We start from the raw sequence: 25296 nt of genomic DNA, 5'->3' as shown, positions 1-25296 counted from the left end.
CGTGGTGCTACTTCGTAGATAGATATTTACTGTTAGTTTTGTTGACAATCTCTATTCTGATGGTCTGTTTTATGAGTTCCCTTGTAAGTGGCCTCTAGCAATTATTAAGAGGGGATAAATATTCAACATTTTAAAAAGATACAGCTGCATAAATCTTCTTGCCTTTATGGGTTATTCAGCTGACAGCAGGTAACCTTTGACAATGTGGAATGCTGCTGAGTATTTAATAAATTATTGCAAATTCCTTTCTTTGGCAAGCTGCCCTGCCTGATTAAATGATGCTCTCAAACCAACATCACAGGCATAATCCCCAAAGAGTGTTATTTTATCTTACTTTTTCCGTTTTGTCCCTTAAAGTTCCTATAGTTTTGCATTCTCTGGGACTCAATTTCTCAGCTTCAGCCAAACTATCACAATGAGCAGTCTTCGTTAACTTTAACCAGGCTCTTCCTATGTTTAAGTAGCGTATTTGTTTATTAGGATATACCTGAGAAACACAATATAATGTGCAAGTCAATTTTATTCTTACAATCCAGAATGTACTTACACACAGCATACCAAGAAAGCTGAATGTACAAAACCAAGTGATAGCATCAACAGTGGCTCACTAGAAAATCATAAAACACGTTTAGCAAAAGTACTTTTATAGCAATAGTTTATAGTGTAGCTCAAGTTTTTATTCAAACAAAACATTCTGTGTACAGATGGCACAGGAAGCTGCTTCAGCCCCTGAATGTATCTTTTCCTCAAATACCTGAATTCACTGCAAAACATTACACTTGCAAAGATAACCCTTAGAAGGTATAAAAAAAGGAAAACCACCAACTCTTGAGATATACTTGTGCATGTTTGCTGTTACATTTGTTCAAGTAAATTCACCATCCCAGCTACATATACATTTTTACCAACCTGCTGTTGCAGGCTCTTCATTCTTCAAAACTGAATATATAGATTCAACAGCATACAAGATTTGGTGCAGCAGCAATAGCCAAGACACTAAAAAGCAAATATGCCTTTACAACAGCTCTGCAGCCTAAAAGTAATGTTGACTAAAACGTTTGTCTGGTGTCCATGTCCTACTTAAGATCCAAGAATAACTGTTGTCTACTGTAAAGTTGCATTCTATTTAAGGAAGCAGTGAAAAAGTTGCCTTTTCTTGTTAATTCAGGTTACAGCAAAAGTGCAAAACCCTAGGATTTAGCAGTGCATTGTGTAAGAGGCCACAAATGGCACTAGTGATGAAGCGCACACTATCTAGTTTGGTACATTAGACGAAAAGCCACCTCCTAGTAAGGGGGAGCCGTATACGTCCTGTGGAATATACAAAAATGGCACTCACGCTTCAGACTTTACTTATGGCTTACTTGGCAAAAAGTCTGTCCAACCTGGCATACAGAATCACTGCATAACTGCTGAATCAGAACTGTAAAGAAAGCCTCAGCGTTATTAACAGAAATAAACAATGGCGTACTAACAAAACTAACGCTACTGGACAAGGCGTTCTGAAATTATAAACCAATGGGACTTACTGCCTTAGCAACTCACCCGCACACAAAAGAAATCAAACACCAACCCGTCTGATCTTACAAAGAAAAGACATAAAGTTCAACCACCTCAGATACAGTCTCTAACCCACAATTTCAACATGCCACATGGAAATCGTATATCCCTACAGGTGCCCCATGCAGCAATGATCCGTGCAAGAGGCCTATGCAAAGCACTTCCTCTCTGATCATTGGTTGCTGGTATGGCATGGCATGCTAATGCTGCGCATGGATAGCCTCACATTCAAGAAGACCCTTTTAATATGAGAGTGCGGCTGCATAAATGGTTCCAGGTAGCCTTATGTTTATCGTATTATTTTTATCATTTTCCAAATTATTACAAATCAAACAAAATTACTATAATTTAATACAATTGCATAAATCCTCTCCTTCCCCTGCCTGAATTTCCTCGCAGCCCCCGGAGGGCTATGAAGAACAACCGTCAATGATCATGGGCCTGGCCAGAAACCCAGGTAGCCTTATGCTTAGACCAGATCTTTTCCTGACACTTGAGCTTTAAAGCAACTGCTGCGCAATCCATGTGGCTTACATCTTGATGGTTTTTTCTCACTGGATTGTGCTTTGTAAACAGAAAAAAGGTAAATTGTACTCTCCCAGGACAGTAGCAAGATTCCAGCTGTTTGATCTGTCAAATAACATTTATGCATATATTTAAAAAACAAAAAAAAATTAAAACTGTGATATTAAAAACCATGCAAGAAACACAGGAATTCACAATAAATCAATTTCCCTCTTTTCTTTCATGTTCAGATAAGGAATACAGTATGGTTGGGATGGCTTATACCACTAAAAGTCTCAGCCAAAATCTCCTTGCAAAGTAGGCCTCTGCTAAGGAATCAAGTTTGGAATAGTAAGCAAAATATTGAAATAATGCCCATGACACTGTTCAGCGGTTGCCACCTAAGCAAGTTTTCATTACAGAACACTCAGAGCAACAATCCAAGACCAATGGGTCCATAACAACATTAACCATGCTGTCTTGCAACCTTTGGGTTAGTTCCAGTCTGTGCATGTCAAGTGGCACGCCTGGATCCAACCCTTTTGAGTTTGCAATTTTAACAAGTTATGAAGCTATAACAGGAGTCTTTGCCAGGTTTTTAAAAGACTATCAGAAATATGCAGCATTCTCCAAGAAAATAGAAGCCAGTCAATGTATCTTGCTCGCATCCTGCTTAGGCAGCAACTTGCACAGCTATATGGTTGGAGCAGAAATAACCCTGAGCTCAATAAAATATCGAGTTCACCTTTGGTACTAATGTTTTCAGAAGCAAAGCTTACACAGTTGAATGAGGAGACATAACAAGACCCTTAAGAGACACTGATCCTTTCAGTGCAAGTACTGATCAGCTCCAAATCCCACTGAGGACAACTTGCCCTTGCTTACTAGAGGGAAAAACAACCTTCCAGAGCCTTTCCCCCTCTTCTGAAAAGGTGAAGAGTTATTGCAAAAACTGTGTTTAATTGGATGAAAGAAGTTGAAATACTAAATACAGCATGGTAAGATTAATATTTTCTTTTGAAGTTGACCCAACTCTTAACAGGATCAAAGTATTGAAGCATAAGTTTGATACAGTTATGCATACTGAAATTTGCTATCCCTACTAACTAGCCCATGATTCAGTTGTGTATGATTTCTGTTCCCTGGCAAGTTAGGACAGTGAAACATTTGGGGAAACAGCTGTACGTTGGTAAAAAGAAAACTGCTTCTCTTCTTACAGCACTGGTGGTGGTGGGAAAAAATAAGTGCTGTGGTTAATAATTTCCTAACATGGTCTTCCAGTGCTTGCTAATGGATGTTAATTTGCTGCAAAACATTCCAACATTCAAATGTGCAGCTCAAAATGTTGTCTTCAGAACAGTTTCTACAGGTGATGTACAAAATATACATCTGTTTCTCCCTAGATAGATTTGTGCATTTGAGCATGTGTGCGCTTCAGTCAGAAATGCATATACCCTAAGTTCTGCTAAACTTGCTACAATTCTTTCTGTTTATGAATAAAAATAATGTAATATATTCATTTAAACCAGTAGAGCTTTTGTAACCGACTCAGCAAAATGTGAATAGCCTTTTTTACTGGACCAACTTACAGGTAAAAATTGAGAAGAAAGGCAAGACAAAAAAATAAATAACAACATAATAATGGAAGTATTTGACCCTCAAAGAGAATATTGTTTAGGCAAACAAGCAGGCATAAAGACAGCATTTATATTGTTCTAGAATACAAAATTCTGTGCAGAGTTTGCTCCCTACAACACTTACAAAGGAAATTTCACATTATGCTTAAGAGGACAGGAAATTAGTGTTTTCTTTCAGCATAAGATATGTTTATCTACTATTAGTTTAAGTAACAGGCAGTGGTACGTTATGATACCACTAATGCAGCTTAGGCAGTGGTGTGTCACATAATTATGGCTACAATCCTGCAGCATTTTCCTGGGAGTAAACCCCATTGAACTGAATGGGAGTCACTTCTGCATAGACATGCAAAGGATTGTACTTCAAGTCAATTTTGGTGTGTAGATTAATATATGCCAAATACAAAGACCAGCTTGATTAGAAGACAGCTGATCTTATCATAGGCAAAGAATAATCTAGACAGCCTAGTTAGAAGAGGAGGAGTTTGGATTTGATATCCCGCTTTATCACTACCTGAAGGAGTCTCAAAGCGGCTAACATTCTCCTTTCCCTTCCTCCCCCACAACAAACACTCTGTGAGGTGAGTGGGGCTGAGAGACTTCAAAGAAGTGTGACTAGCCCAAGGTCACCCAGCAGCTGCATGTGGAGGAGCGGGGAAGCAAACCTGGTTCACCAGATTACGAGTATACCGCTCATAACCACAACACCACACAAGTTAGTACTTGTGAGTTGTCTAAAATGCCTCCGAATGTCAGGTCCAGCTACTCCAGTAGGAATAGAACAAAGGAAAATCCCTTCCAAGAGTTCCTGCCACTTCTCTTTTGCTATACCTTGGGCAGCAGACTGATGATCTGCAGTGGAGTTGGCAGGAAATGGAGATAGGAGATTGTCCCTGCCCCAGGTATATTCTCTTAAAAAGTTTTCCTTCCTACCAGTGGAGAGAGGGGCAGAGACAACCCATACAGGATCACATTCCTCCCCTACAGGAGAAGTACCTTTTACCTGCCAAAGGCCCCAAGAACTCACATTCTCACCATCTTTTGCTTGTTCCGCAGAAGAAAAAAGCACATCTATTTTCTCTGCCTCGAAAGACAACATACGAGCCCCCAAACAGTCCACTACTGCTGACCCAACTCACAATGGCAACATTTAGCCTTTACAAATGCATTTGAGGCTCACCCAAAATACTTGGGTATCAACTCGAACATCCATAGGATTCATCACCCCTTTCCTCAACTCATCTCTGTCATCAATGTACACATCTTGGGTCCTGGGGATTAACTGGTGGCGAAACTGACAAAATTATAGACAATTCTATTTCAGAAAGGAAAATGAATTTGAAACATAAGTTCTACCAATCTACTTTGTACAGCAGCTACATTAATGGACTGGAGCCATTCATTTTCAAAATGCAGCTATGCATAAATAAGACAGTAAAGCAGGGTTCATGTACCAGGTTTGCACAAGTATTTCTTTGATTCTGTACAGTACCCTTAAAAACAAACAAACCCCCTACCTACTGCTTTAACTTCTCCTTCAATGTGATTGCTTAATTTGTGTCAAATAGGAAGAATTTTCACAAGAAACTCAGTTTTGGGTTTCATTTTAAAAGCTATTCCTGGACACTCATTTATAAAGTTATTTTCTTCTGGTGTATCTGTATGCTGTATAATTCTATACTATGCACAAAACTACTAAAGGATACACAGCGTTTGGAAATTGTGCAGAACAAGAGGTCAGGAGCCCACCTATAAACATCAAGTGATTACAAGGATAGTCCTTCTAGAAAAATTTAGATGGCCAAAAGAGGAAAGTGTGGTATGTTCAAGTGTTGAGCTACCAAAGACCATGAGATACTGAGTGAAAAACCATTCTAATGTGAAAGTCTAGGCACATCTTGAACAACCATCACCTAACCTTTGGTATCTTCGGTTCAAATACATATAGATTTATGAAGCATATTAAGCCTGTCCTGGTGGATTGCATTTGGTTCTGCATACAATAAGCTAAACATGCAACACTTCTCACTATTCCTTGGCAAGAGAACAGCTGCTATGAAGACAACCCAACATTCCTTTCCAACCAGAGTAAATAGCATTTAAAAAGTTTTTCCAAAAGTATGCAAAGCTGCAATATTCAGCACATTTTCAATCACTGCAGAGAAATCACTCATTTTGTCTGCCAAATTAAGACCACTACATGATATCAGATAATAGCAATATTTTAAAAGTACTCTGAGGTCGCTTAGTTGCACCACTTAAAATATCAAGCATCTTTCCAGCTATTAAACATTTCCTAGAATTCCAAGGAAAAAACTTTGACGTTCTTTCGTGTTTAGATTTGTAATATGCTGTACTATTTCAACGTGATGCACATGCTGCTCCGATACCAAGACCAGACACCTTTCCATTTTCAGGGATATTCAAGTAACCTTCCTCTTTGAGTTTCACCAGTCTGAAGTCTTCTCTGACTTTTTCCAGCAGATCTGGCTTGAAAACAACATCCAAAGCAGTCATTGCCAAAGCTTTCGCTGTTCGCAAGGCATAGAACTGAGCTTCTTCTGACCCTAGGAAGAATTAAATCCACAAATGAGAACAGAAGGGATCAATAAAGAGGTGGTGGTAGGGGGCTGCATTGGGAGGGAGGGACTGGCAAAACCAATTCCCTCCTCATTCTGAACAGAAGCGCCTGCTGGATCAAAGAGAAACAACCCACCATTTTTAAAGTTTATTTAAGCTGGTCTGCTGCCTTCAGAAATGGCCACAGGAGCAGGTCTTACCAAGAGCTAGGCAGCACATTCAAGACTGAAGGGATTTACTGTATAGCTATACCATAACTGAAGGGACTTGTAAAGGCCATTTCCCCTTCCAAAACAATTCAATTTGAATTACCCTGGGAATAAAAAGATATTGTCTTCTCCTAAGTAGCTTTATGTTTTCTTTTCCTGTATTAAAATGCACACCTTTCAATTTCAGTGCATCTAGCATAAATATGTGTTTCATACAAGAAATTCAGGCTCATTGTAAGCCTGAAGTTATTGCTTCTTGTGAATATGCCCAAATGTGGACATTTTTAGCTTCTTCACTACCCTCTCATAATTTCTGCCACAAACATACTTCTCATAGTAGGAGTATCACTGGATCTTAAGATGCATATCTGCATAAGAGATTTCAACAAGTTATCCACACCTGACCACCAGGAGGTTAGGTTAGCTTATTAAAAAAACAAAAAACCCTATAAAGATTGATTTTAGTCAGCAGCACATTGAGAGACCTGTGCTTGCTCTTGCTAGTGTTAGTCAGCTAGCAAGGCATCAAGATTTCCAGTTGCTTCAGCTGCAATAAAAAAAGCCAAGACTTTTGGAATAGTGTAGCACAGACTTCAAGAGAAGTGTGAGCAAACACCCTCTGAAAATTTTAACCACTGAAGTGCTGGCTAGAACAGTTTTATTTGTCATTGCAATTTTATCTTATTATTGTACAGTATATTATATTATAACCCACTCAGGGACCGTATGGTAAAGGACAACTTAGAATTTTTGCAAATAAACAAATAAATATTTATTACTGACTGTTCCTAGGAACACAGTACACAAATGTCCAATACCTAGTAAGAATAATCACAGAAAGGTAAGACACATTAATTCCAGTCCAGAACAATTTAATGTTCCATTCAGCTGCACTAAGCATAGGCCAGCTGGGGAAAACCTTTAACTCAATGTAATTTCCATCTTAGTGTTCTTGTATATTTTTTGGTGGGGGGGCCAGGAGGAATACATGTATATATACACACACACACACATAAAACTCACTAACCTGCAGCTGTTGTGTATTGCTCAGTATGGTTTAGTGCATCAGACCCAATATAAAAATAAGGATGAATCCCAGGAACCACAAAGGTAACATTCCCAAAATCAGTAGAACCTAGGAAAAGGTAGTTTTAAATGTATCAGATCAGGCTACCAAAAGGAATATATGTAAGTACTGCTCAGCTATGCATGATCTGCAGCAATGTAATAATTCAGATCTCAAACTAAGAAAGCAGCTTACAATTGGAACAGTGCAACAAGGCACATTTGTTCATCTTGCATTATTATACTATAATAATAATAATAATAATAATAATAATTATAATTTATTTGTACCCCGCCCATCTGGCTGGGTTTCCCCAGCCACTCTGCGTGGCTTCCAACAAAGATGAAAAATACACTAAAATGTCACATATTAAAAACTGAAGGGCTGCCTTCAGATGTCTTCTGAATGTCAGGTAGTTGTTTATCGCTTTGACATCTGATGGGAGGGCGTTCCACAGGGCGGGCGCCACTACCGAGAAGGCCCTCTGCCTGGTTCCCTGTAACTTGGCCTCTCGCAGTGAGGGAACCGCCAGAAGGCGCTCGGAGCTGGACCTCAGTGTCTGGGCAGAACGATGGGGTGGAGACGCTCCTTCAGATATACTGGACCGAGGCCGTTTAGGGCTTTAAAGGTCAGCACCAGCACTTTGAATTGTGCTCGGAAACGTACTGGGAGCCAATGTAGGTCTTTCAAGACCGGTGTTATATGGTCTCGGCGGCCGCTCCCAGTCACCAGTCTAGCTGCCACATTCTGGATTAGTTGTAGTTTCCGGGTCACCTTCAAAGGTAGCCCCACATAGAGCGCATTGCAGTAGTCCAAGCGGGAGATAACCAGAGCATGCACCACTCTGACGAGACAGTCTGCAGGCAGATAGGGTCTCAGCCTACGTACCAGATGGAGCTGGTAAACAGCTGCCCTGGATACAGATTTGACCTGTGCCTCCATGGACAGCTGTGAGTCCAAAATGACTCCCAGGCTGCGCACCTGGTCCTTCAGGGGCACCGTTACCCCATTCAGGACCAGGGAATCCTCCACACCTGCCCGCCTCCTGTCCCCCAAAAACAGTACTTCTGTCTTGTCAGGATTCAACCTCAATCTGTTAGCCGCCATCCATCCTCCAACCGCCTCCAGACACTCACACAGGACCTTCACCGCCTTCACTGATTCTGATTTAAAAGAAAGGTACTGTTCCAAATGTCAGGATCACAAAGTTATTTATTTATTGACTGCAAAACTGTAGAATTGGACAAAGACAGTGATATGGAGGTAACCAAAGGCACTGGAAACGAAGTGAAATGAAAAAGATCTGTGCAGCTCCTGTCCCACAGCATGAGAAAGTATGACAGAGAAAAGAGCACATAACACAGACAAAGGCAACAGGTTGTGGGGGTTTTTTAAGGTGTAAAATAAATATTTTGGGATTAGCAATGAAAGTTGATAAATGATAAGATGCAGAATCAGGCCAATTTCACAATTTTTCAAGTACATTAGGTATCTCCCAAACATAAATGTTTCACTTTGCCAAGTTGAAATAAACAGAATGCAGAAATGATTCCAACAGCAGAATGGAGGTTTTGGTTGAGAGAATTTAGTTTTCTTAAATAACAGTTCAACAATTCCTCACATAAATGGAAAAAGGCATCACTCTTAAAGGGGGGGAAAAGACAGTTCTGGAGAAAAAGTGATATACATAAGTAGCATGCACATAAACTGGGTTTTTCCTTTCTGCAGTATCAAGATCAAGCAGTCCTGAAATAATACCGTAGATTCCGACGTATAAGGCGACTTTTGAACCCTGGAAAATCTTCTCCAAAGTCAGGGGTCGCCTTATACACCAGGTATGGGTGGCGCGGAGCAGAGCCCGCCCCCCGCTGCGGTGGCTCCGAAACACCTGCAGCGGGCGGCGGGCTCAGCTCCGCGCTGGGAGAAAGCTGTCCGACGCGGAGCCCACCCCCCGCTGCTGCTTTGGAAGCAGCAGCAGCGGGCGGCAGGCTCAGCTCCACAGAGGGTGGCTTTCTCCTGGCGTGGAGCTGAGCCTGCCCCCTGTTGCTGCCCAACGTATTAGGCAACTGGGCTTATAAAACAAATCCCCAAATTGCAGCTGCCAATTTGGGGGGGTTGTCTAATACGCCCAGTCGCCTAATCTGCCGGAATCTACGGTAGTTTAACTTAGAGACTACCAATCATATCCCTTGCATGTTGATGGACAGTAGGGTATCCACTGCCCTTGAACTCTACATCCTAAGTTGGTTTATGATGAAGAACAGATACCATGGAATGGCAAAACCACGGCAGCACTGTTTACTGCCCATTTAACTCAACCTGTCCTTACTTCATGGATCAAGTTGAACAAAATGCTAAGAGTATTACAAGAAAATAAGTATATGATAAAGTATGTGATTGACGTTTCAGAACAGCCCCATTACATTTTCCCTTACCAAATTCAAATCCCCTTCAAATCTGTTTCTGCATTCACCTAGCAATACACATTCTGATGCTCTAAAATATAAAAACTGATCACCCTTCCCAATTGTTGGGAAATTCTTAAAAGATGTATAAATGTATTTTCCAGGCTGACGAACAAAGCAGAAATGGATAGAAAAGGAGTAAAAGCCAACCTGATAAATGTTTTATTGGATGTTTTATTATTTATTACCTGACAACCCAGTCAAGTTATCTTCTGGGATGAACTCCATGCCAAGTTTCTTCCCATTCTCAATGTAAGCTTTTTCCAGGCTCTTGTTAGGAAGCACGTTGTAGTAATCATTTGCACCACCTTTTAATTCCATCTAGAGAAGAAAAATATTCATTTGCTTTGACACAAAAATACCAGATGAAGGGCCTCCAACTCAATCCTATTTGTCTTACTCAGAGGTCAGTCCCACTGAACTCAAAGGGGCTTACTCTCAAAAATGCATAGGACTTAGTGTTTGGCTGAAATCTGAAACATACTTACCTGAGAACAAGCTGCAATTCACAGTGTGGCTGACTTCAAAGTAAACATGCAAAGGATTACACTTTTAGGAACTAATTAGCTTTCTTCGGCATTTCACATCCTATTTATACGAAGCATGAATGTGGCATTATCTCCTAGAACAAGCAAGCAATTTTCTGCTTCCTGCCCTTAGACAACTGCAAGCTTCTTGCAAAACAGGATAAATTAGAAATGTGGAATGTCAGCTTCCAAAGATGCCAAATGGAAAAAAACACACAGCCAAGATTGTGTAAATTCTTGGAAGGGAGTTCCAACTGAATATGGAAGTGAGCTCTGGTTGGAAATTACTTTGAAGTAGAAGCTTTAGAAGCAGGGTTAATCCCCTTAGGCTCCTCACTACTTTTATGATTTAAAGAAAATACCAAAGAAGGAAAAGTACTTAGAAAGTGTTCAGTGAGAAAGGAAGCTTTTTTTAAAAAAAGAAAAAAGAAAAGAAAAACAGCCCAATGCTGAGTCCTTGTGTATTTAAAAGCATGTGAAAGGTCGCTCTTACTCGGGTATGTTTGCACTTTTGAGAACCAAGACTTGACAAAGTTGAGGCAATACCCTCAGTTAAGTCCAAAATATCAGCTACGCTGAGATGTTAGTTCAACGGGATCAGGGTTTTAGTTCAGAGATGGATAAACCTTTTCAGCCTGAGGGTTGAGGCCAATCCTCTGAGGGCCACATGCCAGTTGTGGTCATGGCCAAGCACACCCTGCTCTCACCACACACAGACCGCCACTTACACACACACACACACACACACACACACACACATATGGAAACACATTCATTCCCATTACAGCACTGTGCTGAAACTTTTTCTCCAAGCACTGCAATGAGAGAAAGACAGAGGTGACTGGACCATTTCAAACATCTTGACAGGCCTAATCACCCCAATCTAGCCTGCTTGGAGCCACAACTATAGGGGGAAACTGTCAGAGGGTAGGCCAACATGTAGATGTTATGCTACTTTCAACTAAAATCACTCAATAGGTCCTAGGTGGTTTGGCTAAGAAGGCATCCAGAGAGTGGCTGGGGCAACAGTCAGACAGGTGGGGAACAAATAATAATATTATCATTATTAGTCAGCTCACATTGTCACTTAAAAGCAAAATAAATCTTTATGAACCTTACTTCACACCCTGTGGCCAGGGCTGCAGATTTAAAGCAGTTCTCTGCTTTTTCTGTCAGGATGGAGAGTTCTTTTAATGAAGGAGCACGCAAGTAAAATTCTAATTCAGCATAAGAAGGGATGATATTAGGTTTCACACCTCCATTCTTTATTATACCTAAAAGAAGGAAGAACTGTGTTACTGAAATCAGAACTTTGAATAGTAGGTTTCTGAGGCTTCTGGCTAAAACAGGAAAGCCAAACTAATTTCTGCACCTGAGCCAACTCTCCAGCAGATGTGGGAACAAAAACAGATTTTCTTGCTTTCTTTTAGGAAAAAAAAACCTTGTGTCTTGAAATTTTATTTGATTTCAATAAAAAACCCACAAAGATTTGCATTCACGTTCTTCTCAGTTATTCATCTGTTGTCTTTCAGGATGAAATAAAATTGGATGGCATTGGAACAAGGGGGATTAAGGGAGCAGTAACACAGAGGCTGAATATATTTACTAGACCAGAAGTCAAGGTGTAAAAACATCCCTTTCATATTCTAACCTCTGGGGAAAAGACTAATGTGTAAATTAAAGCTGAACAATTTAACATGTTTTTGTGGCATAATTCAACTTTGCTTAACCAAGTTAGGCATCAGTTTTGAACAGTACACCTCCTAACATCTTTTTTCTGCCTCCCCCCGCCCCACGTAGTGCATGGTGGAAGAATACTAAAGTAGTGGGTTACACAACACCAGCTGCCCATGAGCTGACCAAGAGAAAGGGATAAGAAATGAAAATATTTCAAACTCTTAAACAGTATCCATTTTAAGGAGCATTTTTTGTGCGAGCATTTGAAATAGGTAAGGGGGACAAAATTCCAGAACACCATCTTTTCCACCCTGGATAATATAAACAGTGTCACCCTTTGTCTGCCCATATATGCACTTTCCTTCTTCAAATTTTGTTACAAAGAGACTAGAGTGCTATCAAGGTGCAGCGTCATCAAATGGTAGAAACAGGTTTTAGATCAGAGAAGAGAAGGTTCTGTATCAAAAGCAAGTGTGTCGTTTGTTTGTTTGCTTTCCTGTTGGCCCAGATCTAACGCACAATGGGTAATAGCTGACATTCATCATACTCAATAGACCCATTGAAATCCATTGATTTCAATCATTCTACTCCAAGTATGATAATTATCACTTAACAGCTCAAGTAAAGTTCCAGTTGAAACCACTTTGAATAAAGCAACTCTTGATCTGTTATATATGCATATATGAAATTTTGCCCAGGCAAATGAATCTACTGTCAATTGGAAATTTCAAACAAGAATAAAGGGGTATGATACATTTCCATCTTAAAAGTCTTGCATGAATAGAATCTTGTTTGACTGAGTTCTGAATGACTCCAGCAAGAACAGGCTCTTTGTTTTAAGATAGTTTGAATTGCTACAATATTGTTATAACTCGGTGGTGCCCAGACCTAATGCGCTTGCAATCTATGGCAATTTTAAGGCAGTAAATTATTTTTAGGTTTCTTCAATATACCTGGAATAGTTGCTTACCTGAATAGTTCGTTAGTTGTCTTGGGCTATTCAAATCACTTGCTAGAATCCATCTGCTACACTACAGTAACTGAACATTGGCAGCAAAACTGAAAGCTGCATCTAATATTTATAAACCATCTAAATTTTATTAGGCCATGTACATAAAACTGGCAAGCTTCCCTGCTCCAAGAATCACTTTTACATTATGCAACAGTTGTATGAAGCAAATCAAAGTGAGTGTAGAAATAGAAAGGTTTAACTTTAAGCAAAAACTGGCTGGCTCACAGGTGAGAGGCAATACTCAAGAGAGCTCCTGAGAATGCCATCCATGTGTAGCAAAACTAGTTGTTGTCTTTGCTTCCGCTAAGATTCAACAAAGTTCCTACAAGCACAGGTTATCCCAAAATGTATTATTCTAAGTATTATTCTAAAGAGCAAGCCCATGCTTGCACCATGCTGTGGCATCAATATGCACACTTTGACTAAGCTTCAATATGTACAAGACTTTTGAGATGCTATCTCTATATATGGTTGATAAACAGGCTATAGAAAAACCAAGTGGTACACTGCTGGTATAATCTCATTCTCATGTGTTTCTGCACAAACTAGCTGGGAAGATGCAGACAGGGCAGTGCACAGTGCTTTTCTGATACTGGTTGTATAATCCAATTTGGCCTCAATAAGGTACCAATGCTCACAAGAGCAAGAAGGCCCATCATACAAAAATGTGTAAGATTTAAACCATGCACATGCTAAGAGTATTTTAATGGAAAATTATCACTTTAAAAGCAGCAAATCACTTGCAGTGCTGCCTGGGCCACAAATGCTTTAAATAATTTAATGGTTTTGTGCAAAGAAAACTAATTACCATTAGCTTTCATGACCACATAAAAAACTAAATATTGACCAGCAAGGTAACCTTGCCTATGGGGAGGGGGGAGTTAAAAAGAAGTAGAGCTACTCCAACCAGTTTAACCAGCAACTACGTGCTATGAAGGGCACATCACAAAAAAACAAAAACAAATTGGGAATGCAAGAAGACATACCAATCCTTTCTTATCATCACTAAGAGATGAACTTTGCCTCACTCTTTTCAATTTGCTATTCTTATTTGATAGCTCTAGTACAGATAAACATTAACAAGGGCAGAAATTTGATGGGAGGAAACAAAGACGAGAAAAAGTAACAAGTCAGAAAGACCATGTTACTTTAAATTGAAAGTATTATGGATGGCAAGTTGCTCAAAACCTTTTACATTTTAGTTTATATGGGGTGAGGGGGAATCTTCCACTGAGAATATTTTTTTATGCAGTATTCAGAAGTACTACAACAGTGACCCATAATTCTGTCTGGAAGGTATTAACGCCATTGCTTTGGAAATCAAACAGCAACATAAATCATATGGGTGCTTCTGGATGAGAGTTTATCCAATAGGGTGGAGAGGTATCCAATGGGGAACTCCTGAGAGAAGCTGATCAAAGCTGATTGTTGGGGCGATGCTTTGAAGGCCTGATAATCAGCTGACAGTCAGGGTTTCAAAGTGTCAGCCCAACACACATCAGCAGTGCCTCCAATCTCCTCTGTGGCCCAGGTGCAACTTTACCTGCCTCACACCTGACCTCATGGGTAGGACCAGAGGTGTAGGATAGGTAGCTGTGGGTTGGTCAAAACTGCCTGATGGGCCTATTGGGCTTTTAGAACAATAGTTACTTTACCATGCAGATGGAAACCAAACCTTTTCACTATTAACTAACTTCAGTCAAGTTAATGAATTGCAAGTGTTTATGGCTAATTTGATCCCTTTGGTTAGCTGTCTAGATTAGTTGCCACATATTTTTAAACGACGTTGTATAAACTAGAAATCCTTCTACAGTTAGACCCATATTATTATGGTCAGGTATAGACAAACAGTAGACTACATGCTAAAACTCAAGTGTGGACCATAGCACTTCAGCCTTGCAGCTTACAAAACTGTGCCTCATCCTCACAATAATCCCTATATATAGTTAACTAGCACTTAATAGAAAAGCTAAACTGGAACGCTATTTGAGCATTCAATTATATAACCATCACCTCTTCCAGGACTCCACTAATAAATGTATCAGTTGCATGAACTGCAGAGCTTGTGTTACAGACACTTATGAGTATGTAACTCGTATGCTTTACACATCTGGATGATACAAGCTTAGCACAGCATGCATTCTAACCTCTGACTAAGGGTGAGGAGCAGATCCTATAAGCATCCCCAAAGCATAAAAAAGATGGAAGGAGAAATAGAGAGCTGCACCAACTGCCAGGGTATGATAACCCACATTTGGGGGGAAAACAAATGTGTGAAGACTCGCTGTTACAATACACATTATTGCAGGTATCTGCCATCATAATACTCAACCTTAACACCAATCACCATCTGATGAACGTTCATTAACCTTGGCTAATTAAACCATACATGGAGCCTGACTGCTCTCACCACCCCTGGTATGAGCAGATAAAATCAGCTTAGAACAACATCCAAACTTGGGTTCGTGGTTTGTTCTCCCTAACAAGTGAGAATTTGCCAACAACAAACTAAGTAAACATAGCTTGTTAGGGTGAAACAAATCACAATCCAAACTTCAGACATCTTGCTATATGGGTTCAATTACCTATGGGCTGCATACACCAGGATGCAGCTCACACAATATGGTTTTTTAAGCAAACAACCCTGACATATTGTTTTGGGAAAACATGACCAAAGTCTATTAAGTGAACATATCCATACCAAAGTTGTATAGCTCTTAAAGAACTTTCAACTTTACCAACAGATTGAACATTTATCAGAAAACTAAACACATGAACAGCCATTTTCATTTTAATGTTAACATGCCAGATACATTATAAAACAGTGCCTGAAGTATTACTTGCTGGACATAAGATTTAATGAACATCTCACCATGAACTCTCCATGTTGGTTTCATTTGCTGTCTTAAAACTGACAGATTGTTGTATGCAAGAACAGCAGCATCTAATGCATTTACTCCTTCCCAAGGGTAAGCAGCAGCATGAGAAGCTTTTCCATAGTATTTCACAGTCACACTAGGAAATAAAAGCCATCACTGGTTTTTAAACACTTTTTGAAAGGAAAAATATCCCTTTGGATTCATTCAACGAACTTAAGTTCTAATGAGATAAAGGTCTATGCTATAATATAGGGGTTTGATTTTTTTTTAACCTCAATCCTCTATAAAGATAATTGCTGGAAAAACAGACCAACATGTTTTGAGAGTAGGAGGTATTCAATACAGAGCTTTGATACTCAAAGCTGATCTTTGTCATCACAAAACCAAGTCTGACATTTATATGGACCACGTGTACTGAAATAGGTACATACAAGACAGGAACTAACTTCTGTGGAAATAAAGAATATTAGTATATTAGACAGAAATAAATTGTGTCTGGTAGAGAAATATCTTAACAAATCAACTAAGAAAACAGACATTTTCAAAAGGCGTGAAGCAAATAACAAACTACAATCAACTGGTGTGAGATTTCCTGACAACTCAGTTCACCACCTCCCCTCAATTACAATACCCAACACAATTGTCCTCATCCAGAGATCCTTTCCAAATAGAGAACAATTCAAGCATTTCATGAGAAGGAAGTACACATAAATGTTTATTTATACATGGTTCATCCACTGAATGGGGGGAACCATTCTCAATGGAGGAGCTCCATGCATTCTGAGCTGCCTTAACCAGAACCATTTGGTTTGTCAGGATGATAGAATTTACAGAACACAACAGATGCTTTACTATTAGCAATAATATTGAATAACTGCTGCAGTGTTTTCTACCTTTTTTAAAAAAACCAAAAAAACCACTGCATTTTCTAAATTTAAAAAGATCAGATGGCCAGCTCTGCCACTGAACTGAATTATACAGATTGCAGTATCCCTGACAAATTTAAAAACCTTGCCTTGTTTATTTTCATGAAAAAGAACTGTGTTCGAACCAACATAATCCTAAATTAAAATTTAATCACAACTAAGACAGACCTGAATTTTGAAAAGCAATGTTAAAAAATTAGCATGAAAAATTTAGAGTTCAAGGAACTAGCACCGTTATAACGTTGGCCTATAAAACCTGCTGGGATCAAAGGATTAGTAAATGTCCTCTTGTATTTATTTATGTATGTATTTACTACATTTATATCCCACCTGTCCTCCAATGAGCTCAAAGGGATGTAGGTGTTTCTCTCTCTGCAGACGACCCTCACAACAACCCCAAGTGATCGGTTATGCTGAGTTGGTGAGCTTCACAGCCAAGGGAAGATTTGGCACTCTAACCACAATACCACACTGGTTATCTATCATATTCTGGCATATATCATATTCTTCCTAAGAACTTAAGAGATCTATACAGATATGAAACCAGCTGCAACAAATTGCAACTACTCAAGAGTCTAAATATGTACATCTGATGACTTTATTCTGACCTTGGGAAACTTGAGTTACACTTAGGTAAGATGACTACCTGAGGCTTAGTAATAAAAATCATTAATTAGAAACAGGTATTAAGCACACTATGAACTGTGAGCAAACAACCCCAAACGTCTCGCATTACACGGGACCCTTGCATAGGCTTTTGCTTACATGGCTTCATTTTCAAAGCGTGATTTATCTTCTAGGGTGTGTGGGTTATTCTGTTGCAAACCTATTCTTCTTTGGCTGCAGCCAAGTTTGGAGACTGTGCAGACTTTGTTCAAAAATACACTGATATGTGTTTAATAAAACTTGACAGAAATTATAACGAAAAGGTTAGGACAAACACAAAAGCCAAAGGTAAAGACAGCAGTTTGCAATGTCCTGTGTGAAGACAAACTTGACACATTTCCCAACCAAAAACTATGAAGAATTCAGCAAACAGTTTTCCAGAGTGCAGAATATTTGTTGCTGAGGTTTTCCTAGAATCAAGTGTTATAAAAACATTGTTAAATAAATGTGGATATGCTGTGTATCAGCACTATCCACTTCCAACATGACCCAAACATAACCCCAGCAATACATGCTAGGTGCAACATATAAAGCTATATCCGAAGACAGCCCAGCCTTTCAGGGTCATGCCAGGCTATGGAGTTCAGTAGCATAAGTTATATAAAGTAGGATAGAGAAGCAGCATAAATGCTATAGATAAGAGAAACAAGAGAATCATACTTCTGTCCCAACTGAATCATAGGGAATACTGTTGTTAAGCTCAGAATGCCAGTGCTCTTCCATCCTTATGCATATATAGTTAAAAGGTCTATACTATCAGTCTACTGAGAGCTACTGGAAATGTTGATTCAACACTGCTGTTGAACTTAGAAATGCTAATCATGAAATCCTACAGCTCCTCTCACCGAGGTATGATGTATTGGCAAAAATTGGTAGCTGAGTTTGCTTGTTTTCCTCTTCCCTCCCTATGCCTCCTCTTTTCCCTTCTGTGCTGTGAGTGATACCCAACTAAGCCATACTTAGACCAGACCCATTAAAACGGGCTAAAATCCATTGCTGTCAGTGGGTCTACAGCATATTATGACTATCACTGAATATCACTGTCTTTCAGACTGCATGCCTGTGAGCAGGTCATCTTGTTACTGATCTTATGTCATCTGCTCTGGAAGCCTTTTCAACAGAAAACTGGGTAAAAATACTTAAGGTAGCCTGGCCCAAGAACTAGGATAAAATCCATCAATTATTTGTCAAAGGCCTTTCTCTGTGCGTCCTGAAGTTAGGTGAGTGACTAGTGGGAGAAGTGCCTTTTCAGTGCTGGAACTCTCCTCTTAGATATGTTCAACTGTTCCTTCATCATTACAATTTGGGCAAATCTGTTCTGTCTGCTTGGAATGCTAATGGCATTTGGTGGCCTGTTATGATACACACCACCCTTTTAATTGGATCACTGCTTTAAGTGTTATTTTCTGACTCAATTTTATTTGCTGCTACGTTTTAAAAATTGTGATAGCCAGTTTGAGATGGATGCGAAAGGTGGGGTATAAATTCCTAAAATGAGTAGCATTCAAAAACTTGCTTTGTACAGTTCTCTCTTGGAAATCTCAAACGAGCTCTGAACTTCTAAGCAATAATTCAGTACTGTACTGTAAGTTCAATACTGCCCCATGTATCAAAAATAACATATCCCTATTACTACAATGGCAATTTTGAGAAGTAAATGCGTAGAACTTTCCTACTAGTTGTTTTGGTATGTGCAGGGATATGGAAGCTAAGAATACAAAAAGCATCTGAAAGTAAACACTTTCAACAGAGCTCTGTTTCCAGTTGGTCTTCATATACTGATGTCCACCACCTCCCTTCCCGCTAATCCTGCTATTACTGTGCAGGAGTAGAGGATCAAGCACCAGGTGTACTGCATCCAGGGAGGGAAAAAAATATTATGTTCTGCAAATGGAGACAATTCAAAGGGCTGTGTTTTTACTTGATGAATCACCTGCAGAAGAAGACGTGAAAACATTAGAATTAGTACTGATCTAAAGTAATCTGTTACATGAGACCACAATTAATTATAAAGCTCATAGCTTCTGGCATTAGATTTTGTGCCCATTCTGTTCAATATGAAGAACAAAGGAAGATTAAGTCAAGACAAAACTGAAAAAACTGTACTAAATTTCTATGAAGGGATAACATCCCTACCACACATATTGGGGGTCGAGGGGGGAAGGAATCTCATCTTAGTCTCTATAAAGATGTTGTGTGGTTTTCAAAAGAAGTGAGGAAGTGTTCTTCCACCTCTAGTCACAAGAAATCATCTGTGCTGGTCAGCTCGCTTCAAAAATGGAAAGCCATCTCTAACGATGAGGAAAGGCACTTGAAGCTTGTAATATTTACTAGTGATCCAATGAGAGCTAGGTGGTGAAATGAAGTCACACCTTTTATTTATTTAAAGCATTTTTATCCTGCTCTTCAGTCACAAAAGGTGCCCTGAGTGGCTTAAGATGAGCCTTTCTATTCAAAAAAACCAATTGGGGTGAAAATCACGACTTTTGCAAAGGAATTTTTTTTTTTTACAAATATACCTTGTTTGTCATTGCAATATCTGCAACACACCACTGCTTTCCTGATACGGAAGGCTACTGAGATGTCAACATAGCCATCATACCCTGGGTGTGAACTTCACTATGGCAGAAAGGCAGTCAAAAAACAGAATACCAAGAGGAATGGGGCACTCTGCATTTCTGGGTTGGTGTGTTAACTGCCAGAAACTTTTAAGAAAAGCACAATGCACAGTAACACCTCTGGTTACGAACCGTCCTCCTTGCGAACACTTCGGGTTACAAGCTCTGCTATCCTGGAAGTAGGTCTCCTGGTTGCAAACTTTGCCCTGGGATGTGAGCAGAAATCGCGCTCCAGAGGCGCGCAGGAGGCCCCATTAGTGAAAGCGCGCCTCAGGTTAAGAACGGTTTCGAGTTGAGAGCGGACCTCCAGAAAGAATTAAGTTCGTAAGCAGAGGTACCACTGTATTCAATTCTATATACAATCTTAATTGTATACAGCCGAACATCAGTTCTACTTGTTCTTAATATGCCTATGTGTGGTCATCTTTGCAGAAATGTGAAAGGAAATACAAAAGTTTTTAACACTCCACTGTACAGCTTTGAGTCACAAGACATTTAGGTCTACATTGCAGGCAAACACCAGATCTAATTTCTGGAGATGTTCGGTAATGAGATCAGCTGAAACAAACTCCTTTAATAATCACATGAAGAAATATTGTATAACCAGAATTGCTTCCAACTAAACAGAATGACTTCAAAAACACCCAGCACCAACTCTAGTCCCAATAATGGTTCTGTTCAAATATATTAACAAATGTGTATAAAGAGTAAAACAAATTGTGGGTGGAAGGGTGTTTGTTAAACTGCAGCATCTCCTATTCCAATAAAGTTGGCAGTTTCATGAACGCTATCACACATCAGGAAATGAAATTTATACCTTGAGCTAAATTAAAAAATCATTGTTAGGGTTACCTAGCTACTGGTCCAACTGATTTAAAAACAAAACAAAACAGAAGCTCATTAGGCAACTTGAATAAGATGATGTTGAATAAAGATATGTTTCAAATACGTAAAAGTCCCTGAAAATGAAGCCCTGCTGTAATTCACTACAAAGTGACATAAGTGACATAATTTTGCATACAATACTTTACTCGGAATGTGCATATAATTGTAAATATATAGAATAAGGTCAATAACTGAAGATCTTAGGACCAACTCTAGATGGAGGCTCTATCTGCCCCCTCCTCCCAACAACCAGGGGAGTAAAAAACATGTAGAGAGTAGCAGTTCTGGAACTAAAACTTGCTGGCAGATCACTGGGTAGGATATAGCTTAAGGAAGATGGGAAGTAACTCAGTGGCACAGCATCTGCTTTGCATTCAGGAAATTGCAGGTTCAATCCCCTGCATCTCCAGGTAGTGCAAGGCGAGCTAGATAGACCAATGGACCTGTGTTCTGTGCATGGACTCCATCACCCATACTGAAGGACTGGTTACTGGGAGCAGGTTGGCTTTGGAGGTCCTCATATCTTCCTCACACATCACCCCAACTTTCCCCAGTGCACAGCTAAGAGGAAAAGTACGTAGGAGAATTGTGGGTGAGCTGCTTCTGGACAGCATAGTGAGAAAGAACAGGACCTTTGGCACAAGAGGCCTTGGCAGCTGTTTCATAATGCCACCCAGCCTTCCTTTCTTACTGGGGCCCTTTAGGATAATGAATTAACGGTTATGGTATAAAAACTCAAACCTCACGTAATACAAGTTAATTGAAGTAGAAACTTGTTTCGCTTGACAGCTCCACACAAGCACCACGTGCTCATTAGCGGTTTATTAGAAACAGCAGCAGAACGTTACATAAATTGTTCCAAGTGCCCTTTGGAAAGCCAAACGAGTAACTCAAAAGTGGATCAAAAGTGAAAGGCTTGTTACAATGGCCAAGTAAACAATGCCTCCCATTCCAGTTTACTCACTCATGTTCTGCTACGTCGGGCAAATATGCTGCATCTTCTTGGGATGGATGGGCCATGAAAACAACGTCCAGACCATCGAAAGCCCCGGCTTTGATCAAGTCGATTTTGCCTCCTCCGTCTTCTTCGGCAGGGGTGCCCAACACGGTGACCTGAAAGCAAAGGTGACATGTGGGTCAGGAAGAGCAGCAAAATACCAAAGCATCCCGGGGTGCGGGACGTGGCACTCTCTTTACGGGAGGGTCTTTCTTTATTTACCCATAGGTTTAAAAGTTGCATATGTAGCGGTACCTCGGGTTAAGTACTTAATTCGTTCTGGAGGTCCGTACTTAACCTGAAACTGTTCTTAACCTGAAGCACCACTTTAGCTAATGGGGCCTCCTCCTGCTGCCGTGCCACCGGAGCACGATTTCTGTTCTCAACCTGAAGCAAAGTTTTTAACCTGAAGCACTATTTCTGGGTTAGCGGAGTATGTAACCTGAAGCGTATGTAACCTGAGGTACCACTGTACACCTCCAGAGATCTTTCTAGGGCACTTTGCGAAAACAAGACGCAAAGAATGGGCATGGTGAGAACTGCAGCAGCGTCCCAGCGAGCCCACCCCCCCCCAAAAAAAAGGAAAGAAAAAGAGGGGGCTCGGAAAGGTTGTGGGTTGAAGGCAAAAGATGCGGGGCGCAGCTTCTCCCCCTCTCCCACCCACCCTGCACCTTGACGGCGGGGACGTGGCGGGACAGTCCGTCGGCGGCTCCGCTCGGGCGGAGGCTCTCCAGGGCGCCCTTCAGGCCCAGCGCGGCGGCGGCACCCACTTCGGCGATGAGGTTGTGGCCGCAGGCGTGGCCGATGCCCGGCAGGGCGTCATACTCGCACAAGAAGCCCAGCCGGAGGGGCGCCTTCTGCCCGTCCTCGGCGGCGGCGGCGGCGGCGGCGGCGGCAGGAGCAGCCCCCGCGGCGTCTCCCTCGCCGCCCCACTGCCAGTCCGCCCGCAAGGCCGTCTCCAGCTTGTAGCTGCGCTGCACCAGCCAAGCGCCGGCCGGCGAGGACCCCGGGGCCAGGCCGGCGAAGAAGCGGGCGAGGGCGTCGTGAGCCTGGCGCTCCTCGTAAGCCAGCTCCGGCCGGCTCCAGATCTCGCGGCTCAGGTCGGCCAGCCGCTCCGACGACGCCTCGATGCACTCGGCCGCCCGACGCTTCAGCTCCTCCAGGCGCGCCGCCAGAGCGGGCGCCTCGGACGCCTCGTTCGGCCTCATCGGAAAGGAGCTCGTTCTAAGGGAGAATAAACGGGAACAACAACAGCGCGCTGCAGCGTCAGAAGGAAAAGAGCCGCCACCAGCTTCGCAACCACGACAGCCACCGGCAAATGTCTGAAACCCGCGCCGCCCGAAGGGCTTATATAGCCTCGGTTAGCAGCCCAGGCCGGGACTTTCTTCCGCAGAGCTTGCTGGGAAAAGTAGTCGCTTTTCTTTAACACTCCGCGAATACTGTAGTTCTAAAAGGGAAAACAGCTCCCACCGCCGTGTGCTGCTTAAGCTACCGAAGTGTTGTTGCCCAGGTGTATATATAGGGTTTAACCTGAGCCGAGGATCAACACCGAAACCTAATCCTACCTCTTTTCCTAGAAGTCACTCGATACAGGGCATTGTTCAACCACCAGGGACAGAGGTTAAAAAAAGGTTATTTCTGGACTAGGCTCTTGGGTCAATAGTATGTTTACTGTTGTGGTACCCGAATGAAGATAGATAAGAGACAGATAGAGTGGTTTGTGAAAATTTATGTATAGCTGTGTTTATACGCAATTTTCACATCTCTCATATTCAGGTACCACAACATTAAACATAACACACAGAAAAGAATCAACACTGAAAGATACTGGTGAGAATCTGTATTGTTTCAGGACTTTGAAGAAAGGCTGGCAAGTGTACCCTTAAGTCTGATCAGGTTTGTCTTCCAGGAGTCAAGTGTATTTTTATCAAGAGTATTGCATCAAATAAACATCTGTATGTTTATGCTGGTGGGTGTATGAAGTTCTGCAACTTTCCATTGGTCTACCAGAACCACCATCTGTTGGGGTCATAAGGGCCGGGAGATCAAGTTTAATGCAGTCCTCACAAGTCTCATTAAGTATTTAGCTGTGCATGGCTTAATCTGTTCATAGCAAAAAGCTTTTGGTGTGTGTCTGTTTAAAATAGAAGTGCCTGCTTCTGTCCCCAAGGATGTCTTGAGCCTGCTGAAGTCAAACAAAGAGCGGCTGAAATACAATTGATTGCTGATTGAAACCAACCAGTAGCAGTTTAGATCACATGTAAATACCCGCAAGAGTTTTATACCAAGGATTTGACTGATTGTGTCAAATTAATATTCCTATCCCCTCACCTCCCAGTTCTTCCTAGCCTACCTTTTGTCACATGTTCCCTTGTTGAGACCACCACCCTATTCATCCTATTGTCTTTACAGTCTGTATGAGCTGTGGTCCCCTAGTTTCTCTGTTCCCAGAACTTCCTGCCTACTTAACCTCACAAGTTTTGACAATTTATGAATATTCCCTATCATCAGAGAAGTTTGGATAATAGCCAACTACAGAAGCTATCCCAAACCAAACGTCAGCCACTGTTATCCCAGAAGTGTCATCTATCTCCCCCCCCCCCAGCATGTTTTGCATCTAATTTGAAAGACTATTAACATACTGACACATTCATGCAGAAGTTAAATTTCCAGAAGGGTGTTGATGGGTTGCAAAATTCAGGTTTTTAAGGCTTAAAATGATCCTCCAGAGCCTCTGCAATGTTAGAAAGGCAGTGGCAGCCAGAGGGGGCATCCGTCCTCTGCCAGCACAGACTTACTTAGACATCAGAACAGATATACCTTCAATATAAAAAGAGATAGGGCAAGCAAAGGGGACAATGGCCGAGGAAGTATTTCTGAGGCAGCGGGAGCAGAGTGTAGGATGTTTTGACATGGCAAACAAATATTTTTTAACTGCTAAAGTTGTATCATATTTATAAGCATCTTATTTAGCAGAGCTCTTCTGGTAGCAAATCACCTACTAATGTAAACTGTTTCCACCAGGAATCAGTCAAGTTCTTACAGGCGTAATATATATTGCCATTCATCATTCAAACAAATGAAATCA

At 41.0% G+C, this 25296-nt stretch overlaps 1 protein-coding gene across 1 annotated transcript; it reads right to left on the bottom strand.

Annotated features, from left to right (window-relative positions):
• Positions 1-502: 502 nt before the first annotated feature.
• On the bottom strand, positions 503-24029 carry PM20D2 (peptidase M20 domain containing 2). Its single transcript, XM_080999907.1, has 7 exons — positions 22880-24029; positions 22176-22324; positions 16110-16252; positions 11668-11822; positions 10210-10342; positions 7518-7625; positions 503-6268 (listed from the first exon to the last, which is right to left on the bottom strand). The coding sequence occupies exons 1-7, from the start codon at positions 23414-23416 to the stop codon at positions 6063-6065; spliced, it is 1431 nt and encodes a 476-aa protein (XP_080856033.1). The 5' UTR covers positions 23417-24029; the 3' UTR covers positions 503-6062.
• Positions 24030-25296: the final 1267 nt, after the last annotated feature.

This window comes from Podarcis pityusensis (assembly GCF_964106645.2).
Source record: "Podarcis pityusensis genome assembly, chromosome: 3".
Taxonomy (NCBI): Eukaryota; Metazoa; Chordata; class Lepidosauria; order Squamata; family Lacertidae; genus Podarcis; species Podarcis pityusensis.
The sequence above is the reverse complement of the archived record's forward strand: the minus strand, read 5'-3'. Positions and strand labels throughout refer to the sequence as shown.